Source organism: Xenopus tropicalis, chromosome 2 (assembly GCF_000004195.4).
Source record: "Xenopus tropicalis strain Nigerian chromosome 2, UCB_Xtro_10.0, whole genome shotgun sequence".
Lineage (NCBI taxonomy): Eukaryota > Metazoa > Chordata > Amphibia > Anura > Pipidae > Xenopus > Xenopus tropicalis.
The window spans coordinates 20,178,898-20,191,784 of record NC_030678.2 but is presented as its reverse complement, the minus strand read 5'-3'; the positions used below and the strand labels follow the sequence as shown (position 1 = coordinate 20,191,784).

The 12,887-nt window shown below is 43.8% G+C and overlaps 1 protein-coding gene across 1 annotated transcript in view; it reads right to left on the bottom strand.

Annotated features, from left to right (window-relative positions):
* tmprss15 (transmembrane serine protease 15) overlaps positions 1-12,887 on the bottom strand; it is a 195,244-nt gene that overhangs the window by 171,369 nt on the left and 10,988 nt on the right. Inside the window, exons 3-4 of the mRNA XM_031896188.1 lie at positions 11,332-11,483; positions 6,342-6,383 (exon numbers count right to left, since the gene is read on the bottom strand). Of these exons, the coding sequence (XP_031752048.1) occupies positions 6,342-6,383; positions 11,332-11,483 (194 nt within the window). The remainder of the gene's footprint in view (positions 1-6,341; positions 6,384-11,331; positions 11,484-12,887) is intronic.

Sequence of the window (12,887 nt, the reverse complement as noted above, 5' to 3'; positions counted from 1 at the left end):
CTTGAAAAGCAGATACTCTGTGGCTCTGTTTTAGAGTAATTATTTATTGATGTTTTCTTCAGAGCTTGGAACTGTCAAATAAGAATACACATCCTCGCATAAAGCCTGCACAATGGTATCCATAGACTTCTGGGGGTAGGAACTAGGGGTCATTTATCAAGTGCAAGCAAGGTGCTTATCTATGGTAGGTGGACAGGAGTAGGTTGCTTTGCACCCACCAGTGCTGCTCAAGACAGCAGGGCCGGAACTAGGGGCAGAAGTGGTACCTGCCTCAACGCTGGGGGGGCACCAGGTAGGTACCTCTCCTGCCTATTCCATGCCCGCTCTCCCATTCCCCCACCCCTTGTCTTTGAGCGGCATCTCCCCCACCCCATTAGGTCACTGCTCATCCGCGCTTCTTCATGCATGCCTAGGGGTGGCGGCAAAGTGGCTGGCCGGGCTGCCTAGGGCGCTCAATCGACTTGGCCTGCCCCTGCAGGGCAGCAAGGTGCAGATACCAGCCAGACCCCAGAGGCAAGTAATTTTTGATTGAGCAATCAAAATTGGGCAATAAAGCGAATTTTTTTGGAAAACTTCCACAAAATTTTGCTGCAAAAATTTTTCATGTGCGTCAAAAAAAAGGTGCGGTTGTGTCAAAATAGGTGTAGTCGCGTTTCGCAAATTTTCCAACAGTTTCGCAAATTTTTTAGCAAAGCAAAAGGGGACTCATCACCAGTGTCGGACTGCCCGCGCAGGATACCAGGAAAACTCCTAGTGCGCCCAGGTGTCAGTGGGCCCTCCTGCTTCTATCTATTTAGCCTATTTTTTTGGTCATACCCTATTTCTGTATGGGAACAAGGAAGCTCGATGGATGGAAGAATAGAGTATAGTATGTAGAGAAAAGTATATAAACCATCACTACATGCATAATGAGTACATGAATAATAGCCAAGACTATTGTGATCTTAAGATCTACAGTTAGGGGCACATTTACTAACCTACGAATCCGAACCGAATTGGAAAAATTCCGATTGGAAAACGAAGATTTTGCGACTTTTTCGTATTTTTTGCGTTTTTTTTCGGCGCCTTTACGACTTTTCGGAAATTGTCGCGACTTTTTCGTTACCAATACGATTTGCGCGAAAAAACGCAAGTTTTTCGTAGCCATTCGTATCTTGTCGCGACTTTTTCGTATTGAGCGCTCGTAAGCGGCGGGCAAAACTTTCAGACTTAGCATGATTTTGGAAGCCTCCCATAGGACTCAATGGCACCCTGCAGCTCCAACTCGGCCCAAGGAAAGTCTCCCATAGGACTCAATGGCACTCTGCAGCTCCAACCTGGCCCAAGGAAAGTCTCCCATAGGGCTCAATGGTACTCTGCACCTCCAACCTGGCCCAAGGAAAGTCTCCCATAGGGCTCAATGGCACTCTGCAGCTCCAACCTGGCCCAAGGAAAGTCTCCCATAGGGCTCAATGGCACTCTGCAGCTCCAACCCAGCCCAAGGAAAGCCTCCCATAGGGCTCAATGGCACTCTGCAGCTCCAACCCGGCCCAAGGAAAGTCTCCCATAGGGCTCAATGGCACTCTGCAGCTCCAACCTGGCCCAAGGAAAGCCTCCCATAGGGCTCAATGGCACTCTGCAGCTCCAACCCGGCCCAAGGAAAGCCTCCCATAGGGCTCAATGGCACTCTGCAGCTCCAACCTGGCCCAAGGAAAGTCTCCCATAGAGCTCAATGGCACTCTGCAGCTCCAACCCGACCCAAGGAAAGTCTCCCATAGGGCTCAATGGCACTCTGTAGCTCCAACCCGGCCCAAGGAAAGTCTCCCATAGGGCTCAATGGCACTCTGCAGCTCCAACCTGGCCCAAGGAAAGTCTCCCATAGGGCTCAATGGCACTCTGCAGCTCCAACCCGGCCCAAGGAAAGTCTCCCATAGGGCTCAATGGCACTCTGCAGCTCCAACCTGGCCCAAGGAAAGTCTCCCATAGAGCTCAATGGCACTCTGCAGCTCCAACCCGACCCAAGGAAAGTCTCCCATAGGGCTCAATGGCACTCTGCAGCTCCAACCCGGCCCAAGGAAAGTCTCCCATAGGGCTCAATGGCACTCTGCAGCTCCAACCTGGCCCAAGGAAAGTCTCCCATAGGGCTCAATGGCACTCTGCAGCTCCAACCCGGCCCAAGGAAAGCCTCCCATAGGGCTCAATGGCACTCTGCAGCTCCAACCCGGCCCAAGGAAAGTCTCCCATAGGGCTCAATGGCACTCTGCAGCTCCAACCTGGCCCAAGGAAAGCCTCCCATAGGGCTCAATGGCACTCTGCAGCTCCAACCTGGCCCAAGGAAAGTCTCCCATAGGGCTCAATGGCACTCTGCAGCTCCAACCCGGCCCAAGGAAAGTCTCCCATAGGGCTCAATGGCACTCTGCAGCTCCAACCTGGCCCAAGAAAAGTCACCATACTGAAGCTTGAATGAATCCGAACGCTACGAAAAAATCGCAACATTTTGCGCAACTTTCGGAATGGCTACGAAAAAGGCGCGACTTTTCGCGCAAGTTTTAACGCTACGAAAAAATCGCCAGATTTTGCGCAACATTCGGAATGGCAACGAAAAAGTCGCGATAATTTTCCGAAAAATCGCCAAATACCGATCATTACGAAAAAAAACGTAATCGGACGCATTCGGCCCGTTCGTGGGTAAGTAAATGTGCCCCTTAGTCTGTATAGATAATGGCACATATATATATATATATAGCTTATATTAGTGAGATAGACAGATAGGTCTCTATATGTATGTTTATATGTATGTTTATATGTATGTTTATTTGGAGAGGGTTGAGCTTGATGGACTTCTGCCTTTTATTAACCCAGACTAACTAAGTAATTATCTAACTCTTAAGGACCAAACATGGAATAGCTTCAGTTTCCATTTGCCCTGTTTAGCTCAAGAAATGACAACAAACCATAGATATGTTTTTCTGATTAAAACAGCGGGCAAAAAAATATGTTCAGCACAAGCCCTAGTCATGGACTTATATTAAAGGGGTGGTTCACCTTAAGTTAACTTTTAATATGTTATAGAATGGCCGATAGTAAACAATTTTTCAGTTGGTTTTCATTATTTATTTATTTATTATCGTCTTTGATTGATATGTCTTGTTCTTCTAACTCTTTGAGGCTTGCAAATGGGGGTCACTGACCCCAGCAGCCAAAATCTATTGCTCTGTGACGCGACAGTTTAATTGTTATTGTTACTTATTTAAACTAATTTTGCTATTTATATATTTTTTTCCTATTCTTATACCAGTCTCTCATTCAAACCACTCCCTGGTTGCTGGAGAGCTGCTGAAAAAAAAATTGAAATAATTAAAAACTACAAACAATCAATAATGACCAATTGCAAATTTCCACAGAATAGCACCCTCAACATCATACTAAAAGTTCAACTCAGTGAGTTGGTGAACAACCCCTTTAAGGAGGTATATACAGCCCTTAATCTAAAAACAAACTATAGCCACTATGCCTTATCTCTATTATATGTTGCACACTGCATGTAAATGTATGGATAACAGCAATACCAAGGGGCTGGGGGAAAAGCACAAGGAAGGATTTTCTATTAATCTGTAGCGGTTAAACAATTTGAAAGGTGTAATAACATTTCTTACCTAAAGTTGTATTTTGCTTTGTTGTTGTAGCCCCATCTGCAATAATAAACCAAGAATAATATATATTATCATGCATTGCAAATAGAATATACCAGTTATTGGTTTTACAATATCATTTCATATGATTATTTATACATGTTTATTTCTAAAGAGAATTTAAAAAATTCAATTAACAGGGGCAACAATAAAACATGATGTCATCATTCTTTCACAATATCTGCAATATTCTCCTTAGAAGGCTCTAATTTTTGCTTGTTAGGGGGATGGGGGTGTAATCTGGAAATTTCTACTGTATATTGATAAATTGGTTGGATTTGACCCTTAGGCCATGGCTCCCCATGGGACATGCCAGAAGACATTATCTAAGAATGCTCTTTTTAACCCTGTCCACATTATTAATCGTATTAGTCCAAGCAGGGGCTGCTAGGCCCCCACCTCCCCCAGTTGTATTATTACAGGATTATAATGTGAGACTGAGGTCCATTTTAACTGCTGTGCTCACTGTTAAGGTTACTATGCTTATATATATATATATATACTATGCTATGCATCTTCAGGTCAAGAATATTCCTTGCAGTAACAAGAGATAGTCCTGAGATTGTATATTCTACATCTGTTTTGCATTAGACAAGTACCAAAAAACTCTATTAAAGAGATCTATTTATATTTAAATAGAGAAAACTCTATTTTACAGATACAGGTCATTATTCAGAATTACGGAACAGCCATTTCCTATAGACTCCATTTTAATCAAATAATTCACATTTTTAAAAATGGTTTCCTTTTTCTCGGTAATAATAAAACAGAACCTTGTACAGGTATGGGATCCCTTATCTGGAAACCCGTTATCAAGAAAGTTCCGAATTAAGGGAAGGCCATCTCCCATAGACTCCATTATAAGCAAATAATTCTAATTTTTAAAAATGATTTCCTTTTTCTCTGTAATAATAAAACAGTACCTGTACTTGATCCCAACTAAGATATAATTACCCCTTATTGGGGGCAGAACAGCCCTATTGGGTTTATTTAATGGTTAAATGATTCCCTTTTCTCTGTAATAATAAAACAGTACCTGTACTTGATCCCAACTAAGATATAATTACCCCTTATTGGGGGCAGAACAGCCCTATTGGGTTTATTTAATGGTTAAATGATTCCCTTTTCTCTGTAATAATAAAACAGTACCTGTACTTGATCCCAACTAAGATATAATTACCCCTTATTGGGGGCAGAACAAGCCTATTGGGTTTATTCAATATTTAAATGATTTTTAGCAGACTTAAGTTATGGAGATCCAAATTACGGAAAGATCCCTTATCCGGAAAACCCTGAGCATTCTGGATAACAGGTCCCATACCTGTACTTGAAACCAACAAATATACAATTAATCCTTATTGGAGGCAAAACAAACCTTTTGGGTTTAATTACTCTTTAAATACTTGTTTTGTAGACTTAAGGTAAGAGATCTGAATTATGGAAAGCCCCCTTATCCAGAAAACCCCAGATCCCAAGCATTCTGGATAATGTGTCCCATACCTGTACAACATTTTCAAATACCCCATGAAAACGGACCTGCTTTAGTTTTCCCTCATTTGTATTCTACAGCCCTGGAAAGAGGTTTGATGTGTTCTTCTCCCCTGTGTAATGCCTATGGGAGGCACAGAACACTAACAGAAGAGAAGCACAGAAGGGCATAGATAACAATACATCTGGCTTGTCAGAGCACTGCTCATAGGGAGCCTGTACATAACAGCAATGCATTGTTACAGCACTAATATCATCCTCTGCATGGCTGTAATGCAAGCAACATACAGTACCAGAGGGACATGCTGAAGGGAAGGAGAATATTTACTATATACTGTATATACATATTTTCAAATGCTGTCACATTGTTTTGAATAGAAGATACAGGTATGGGACCTGTTATCCAGAATACTCGGGACCTGGGGGTCTTTCCGTAATTTGTATCTCCATAACTTAAGTCTGCAAAAAATCAATTAAATATTGAATAAACCCAATAGGCTTGTTTTACATCCAATAAGGATTAATTATATCTTATTTGGGATCAAGTACAGGTACTGTTTTATTATTACAGAGAAAAGGGAATCATTTAACCATTAAATAAACCCAATAGGACTGTTCTGCCCCCAATAAGGGGAATTATATCTTAGTTGGGATCAAGTACAGGTACTGTTTTATTATTCCAGAGAAAAGGGAATCATTTAACCATTAAATAAACCCAATAGGGCTGTTCTGCCCCCAATAAGGATTAATTATATCTTAGTTGGGATCAAGTACAGGTACTGTTTTATTATTACAGAGAAAAGGGAATCATTTAACCATTAAATAAACCCAATAGGGCTGTTCTGCCCCCAATAAGGGGTAATTATATCTTAGTTGGGATCAAGTACAGATACTGTTTTATTATTACAGAGAAAATGGAATCATTTAACCATGAAATAAACCCAATAGGGCTGTTCTGCCCCAATAAGGGGTAATTATATCTTAGTTGGGATCAAGTACAGGTACTGTTTTATTATTACACAGAAAAGGGAAATTATTTTTAAAAATTAGAATTATTTGCTTATAATGGAGTCTATGGGAAATGGCCTTTCCGTAATTCAGAACTTTCTGGATTATGGGTTTCTGGATAAGGGATCCCATACCTGTATTAGAAAAATTTAAAAAAAATAGAATTTTGCTTACTCAGAGTCGTAGATGGACTTGTTGTTGCCATTTCTTGTGCATCTGCAATAATAAAACAAACAGAAACACTGAACCAAAAAAACGAAATGGAAATCCAAATTGGAACGACTGAACTCAGTTTGCAAACAGTTAACCATTAGCAACACAAGTAATAATTGTCTAACGAACAATTCAACCTTGTGAAATGCACTTTTCGTTTCTTAATTCTGTGAACTGATATTGTGCTAATAGTTTTTATTGCATTCCCACATATGTTACATTTGTAGACTGAGGCCTGAAATCATTTTTTTTCCACATGGGGAAATGCTTAAACAGGCAGTATATTTCCATTTAAAAATGTGAGTTCAATGAATGTGCTGAACATGCTTTTGTCTATTGGTTTCATTAAAAATATACTTTTTTTTTTTGCAATTTCTTGCACTAACTAGGGCAAAGTCTTAAACTGAAAGTATATTCTGCTTTATGAATTGTATGATTTAACAAATCAGAAGTCCACTGAGAAGTCCTCTGTATAAACAGACCCCTCCCTTACCCCAGCTATAGTGTTTCATATAAGGATCAGCTTCTCAGTGGGCCAGAAGTAGAATGGGACTTTTCTCTTTCTCTTACTTTCTTACTTTCTCTTACTTACTTACTTTTTTTTCCAAATTAAGACAGTAGGCACAAAGTATGTTTAGCACAAGTCTAACTAATGTTGAGAAGGGTAAATACTGACAATGAGAGTCTCTTCTCCTTTATTCTCTATCCATATTTTACATTTCAGAATTATATTGAGTGACATTCATTAGGAAAGACGTGATAACGTTTGGACCCCATTCTGTATGCAGAACTGCTGGTATTTATCAGTATTGCATATAGAGGTGGGAGTAGGTGGGAGGGGCATGGGCAGTCATTGGGGAGACCTGTACGTGTCCTACAGAAAACCCCCTATTTTGTGCCTCATTTAAACACAAGCACAAGCTAGGCAAGTACCAGGGGCCAAAAACCACTTGAGATCCATGTACATTTCACCTGCATATAGCAGTAAAATGCCTACTTGCAGCTGACAGCAATGGAATATATATATATATACACAACAAGGTGCAGCCCACACTCCATAATAAACACAGACAACATTACTATTATTGCCTTAAGGCATTTCGCTTTGTGTAAACACTTGATAAAGGGCACGAAAGGGGCCCGAAACATGACGTGTATGGCATAAAAATAAAAGCACTTTTTTTGCAGAAATTTAGCATTTTGTCTCGTGCTCCCCCCTATATATATTTTACTATTATTGCTTTATCTATATATCTGACAGTTGTATGTGTAAGGCTATGGTAAATTGGGGCTACCTGGGGCTCCTAAAACCCAGTTGCTTTACCAGAATTTGGCCCAGATGAAACTCTCTTTTTTCAGGTGTGAGCCCTCACATATATTGGAGGCCAGGGTGTAGAGCAACTATACCTCTCAGTTTTAGGTAACAATAAGGGCACCCGCGGTTCTTAAACTTGCCCAGGAGCAGCTTTATTTAATATTCAAATAATATTATGGGGGTGTGCCCCCAAAACATTGCTTGATCTTTTCTGACACCAATAAACACTATGGACCAGTTCCCTGTTACACCTGCCTCTGAGTCCTGGTACCTTGTGTTGTGGCATTTTCACCAGACCCCTTAAGAGATATCAATGTTGCTTTAAGAGAAAAGTTTATAAAAGGGACCCCTACCCTGAGCCTCAGAGCCTATGAGTAAAACCTTGAGAGGCAGGTTTGTTGTTGCCTGAGCAGGATTTATGAGAAATTACCAATACATCAATTTATATACTTACCTCTCATCTTCAAGATATGCATATTAACATACAGTTTTTTAGAACCCATAGGGGCCCATTCATTAAAGCACGATGACCACGATTAGAAAAAATTCGTATTTTTACGAGTTAAAGTTAAGAACTTTTCGTAGTGTTAACGATAATCTTGTTAAAAAAACTTTTTCATGTTACATCCGTTATTGCGCAAAAAGTCGTACTTTTTTGTACTTTGCGCACCGATAACGAAAATTTTGGAATTCATTCAAGCTTTGGTATTGTGACTATCTTTTGGCCAGATTGGAGCTGCTATTGAGCCCTATGGGAGACTTTCCTTGGGCCGGGTTGGAGCTGCAGAGTGCCATTGAGCCCTATAGGAGACTTTCCTTGGGCCGGGTTGGAGCTGCAGAGTGCCATTGAGCCCTATGGGAGACTTTCCTTGGGCCGGGTTGGAGCTGCAGAGTGCCATTGAGCCCTATGGGAGACTTTCCTTGGGCCGGGTTGGAGCTGCAGAGTGCCATTGAGTCCTATGGGAGACTTTCCTTGGGCCGGGTTGGAGCTGCAGAGTGCCATTGAGTCCTATGGGAGGCTTTCCTTGGGCCGGGTTGGAGCTGCAGAGTGCCATTGAGCCCTATGGGAGACTTTCCTTGGGCCGGGTTGGAGCTGCAGAGTGCCATTGAGCCCTATGGGAGACTTTCCTTGGGCCGGGTTGGAGCTGCAGAGTGCCATTGAGCCCTATGGGAGACTTCCTTGGGCCGGGTTGGAGCTGCAGAGTGCCATTGAGCCCTATGGGAGACTTTCCTTGGGCCGGGTTGGAGCTGCAGAGTGCCATTGAGTCCTATGGGAGGCTTTCCTTGGGCCGGGTTGGAGCTGCAGAGTGCCATTGAGCCCTATGGGAGACTTTCCTTGGGCCGGGTTGGAGCTGCAGAGTGCCATTGAGCCCTATGGGAGACTTTCCTTGGCCGGGTTGGAGCTGCAGAGTGCCATTGAGCCCTATGGGAGACTTTCCTTGGGCCGGGTTGGAGCTGCAGAGTGCCATTGAGCCTATGGAGACTTTCCTTGGGCCGGGTTGGAGCTGCAGAGTGCCATTGAGCCCTATGGGAGACTTTCCTTGGGCCGGGTTGGAGCTGCAGAGTGCCATTGAGCCCTATGGGAGACTTTCCTTGGGCCGGGTTGGAGCTGCAGAGTGCCATTGAGCCCTATGGGAGACTTTCCTTGGGCCGGGTTGGAGCTGCAGAGTGCCATTGAGCCCTATGGGAGACTTTCCTTGGGCCGGGTTGGAGCTGCAGAGTGCCATTGAGCCCTATGGGAGACTTTCCTTGGGCCGGGTTGGAGCTGCAGAGTGCCATTGAGCCCTATGGGAGACTTTCCTTGGGCCAGGTTGGAGCTGCAGAGTGCCATTGAGCCCTATGGGAGGCTTTCCTTGGGCCGAGTTGGAGCTGCAGAGTGCCATTGAGCCCTATGGGAGACTTTCCTTGGGCCGGGTTGGAGCTGCAGAGTGCCATTGAGCCCTATGGGAGGCTTTCCTTGGGCCAGGTTGGAGCTGCAGAGTGCCATTGAGCCCTATGGGAGACTTTCCTTGGGCCGGGTTGGAGCTGCAGAGTGCCATTGAGCCCTATGGGAGACTTTCCTTGGGCCGGGTTGGAGCTGCAGAGTGCCATTGAGCCCTATGGGAGACTTTCCTTGGGCCAGGTTGGAGCTGCAGAGTGCCATTGAGCCCTATGGAGGCTTTCCTTGGGCCGAGTTGGAGCTGCAGAGTGCCATTGAGCCCTATGGGAGACTTTCCTTGGGCCGGGTTGGAGCTGCAGAGTGCCATTGAGCCCTATGGGAGGCTTTCCTTGGGCCAGATTGGAGCTGCAGAGTGCCATTGAGCCCTATGGGAGACTTTCCTTGGGCCGGGTTGGAGCTGCAGAGTGCCATTGAGCCCTATGGGAGACTTTCCTTGGGCTGGGTTGGAGCTGCAGAGTGCCATTGAGCCCTATGGGAGGCTTTCCTTGGGCCGGGTTGGAGCTGCAGAGTGCCATTGAGCCCTATGGGAGACTTTCCTTGGGACGGGTTGGAGCTGCAGAGTGCCATTGAGCCCTATGGGAGACTTTCCTTGGGCCGGGTTGGAGCTGCAGAGTGCCATTGAGCCCTATGGGAGGCTTTCCTTGGGCCAGGTTGGAGCTGCAGAGTGCCATTGAGCCCTATGGGAGGCTTTCCTTGGGCCAGGTTAGAGCTGCAGAGTGCCATTGAGCCCTATGGGAGACTTTCCTTGGGCCAGGTTGGAGCTGCAGAGTGCCATTGAGCCCTATGGGAGGCTTTCCTTGGGCCAGGTTGGAGCTGCAGAGCGCCATTGAGCCCTATGGGAGACTTTCCTTGGGCCGGGTTGGAGCTGCAGAGTGCGATTGAGCCCTATGGGAGACTTTCCTTGGGCCAGGTTTGAGCTGCAGAGTGCCATTGAGCCCTATGGGAGACTTTCCTTGGGCCGGGTTGGAGCTGCAGGGTGCCATTGAGCCCTATGGGAGACTTTCCTTGGGCCGGGTTGGAGCTGCAGAGTGCGATTGAGCCCTATGGGAGGCTTTCCTTGGGCCAGGTTGGAGCTGCAGAGTGCCATTGAGCCCTATGGGAGACTTTCCGTGGGCCGGGTTGGAGCTGCAGAGTGCCATTGAGCCCTATGGGAGACTTTCCTTGGGCCGGGTTGGAGCTGCAGAGTGCCATTGAGCCCTATGGGAGACTTTCCTTGGGCCAGGTTGGAGCTGCAGAGTGCCATTGAGCCCTATGGGAGACTTTCCTTGGGCCGGGTTGGAGCTGCAGAGTGCCATTGAGCCCTATGGGAGGTTTTCCTTGGGCCGGGTTGGAGCTGCAGAGTGCCATTGAGCTCTATGGGAGACTTTCCTTGGTCCGGGTTGGAGCTGCAGAGTGCCATTGAGTCTTATGGGAGGCTTCCAAAATCATACATTGAAGTTTCAAAGTCAGAATGGTTTTGCACCGTTTACGATCATTCGGATATGAACATTTCTTAACTTTTGGATCGCACCACAATATTTTCATATGACCACAATAATTGCTCTGAATTTTTTCCAATCATGCTTTTACCAATCCAAAAATTGTACTTATAAATCTGCCCCACAATGTATAATGTAATATTCTTAAAGACACAAGGATTCATAACCAAATTCTCTGACCCCCCCCCCAATAAAAAATGAAAGATGCAGCATGCTTACCTGCTATAACAATGGTGGTATTGTCTATAAAAAACTTCTTATTAATGTCTGCATTATTTGCCTCAATTCCCAAAACCAGTTCCTGGTGTATGTTCTCATTTGCTGTGATTTGTGTAAAGTGAAGTTTAAAAAGAACGATCACACTTCCGTTTCTGTTAGGAAAAAGATAAAACAGAAAGGCTTTAGTAATTAGAAAAATAATAGGCAAAGTCTAGGCACATTTTCAAATTGAGATATTTGAGTTTTCGAGTCGTATCCGAGTTTGTAATCTCAAAAATTTCAGGTATTCAAGTTTTTTTTATCTCACCACATTTTTTAAGTTTACCACATTAATAAAATGTGAGTTTATTCGATTTAGAAAAACAAACTTGAATTCACAAACTCAAAAATGTATGAATAAGCCTATTAAACGCTGATAATGGGCCCTCGTATATTCTTGAAGGAAAGGATATCACACAACTACAATCTTCATGCTGATCAAATACAAAATGGGTGCCGGTGATTCTTAAAGCAAACAACTACTTCTTTACTGGCACGGAGTAACATCAATCTCATCAATCTATACTCACAAATAGAAACATTGCAAAGCTGCTGAAAAATGTACTAAAATGGCAAAAAATTAGCTACTGTAAATGCGGCTACCACGTGACTTTTTGATGTGACCTTGGCTTTTTTTTTGAACCAACTGCAATGTTTTTGATGTGGCCGCAACTTTTTCTCACTCCAAATACATTAAAGTCAATGGGCGTTATTCTCTGCCAATTTTTTGTTGCGGCTAATTTTCACCACAGTTTTGAGAAGAGATTCGCCAATGACGAAATGTGGAATTTCACAGTAGACCCATGCCTGGCGAAAATATTTGCTCATTACTAGTCTGCAGATACTCAACATACAAAAATATTTAACCCCAAGCTTCAGGTCCTCCATGGAACTTAGGAGGGACAGCATTTACCCCCAAGTCTGTACACTTGAGCCCCTATACTGAGGGTTAAGTTCCCCCAGGACCCTAATCCTTCTACTTTCATCATAGGAGAATCAGCATAGTCTCTAAATACTCTGAATAATGATGGGCAAAAAAATTTGGCAGGCATGGATTCGCGGTGCAGAAAAATTAATGTCCAAAAATTGTCACCTGCATCAAAAAGAATTGTTGTGTGTCAAAAATAATTGTCTTGCACGTCAAAAAAATTGTCTCTTGTTGTTTTTTTGATGCACAACATTTTCCCCGTTTCACCAACAATTGAAAGATTTGCAAATTTTTCACAGAACCGAAACGGAATAGATTTGCTCATCACTGTTCTAGTTAGTCAGTGACTTTAGGGGGGGGCCACATGGGACATAACAGTTCACTAGTGATGAGCGAATCTGTCCCGTTTCACTTCGCCATAAAATGCGCAAAATAGCAAGAAAATTTGCGAAACGCATTTGTCGCGAAATTTTTTTTGTCAGCCGCATCTTTTTTGACGCAACCGTGCCTTTTTTGACACGACCGCACCCGATTTGATGCGTGGCAAAAAAATTCTGCGCAGCGAATTTTCACGGAAGTTTCATGAAAC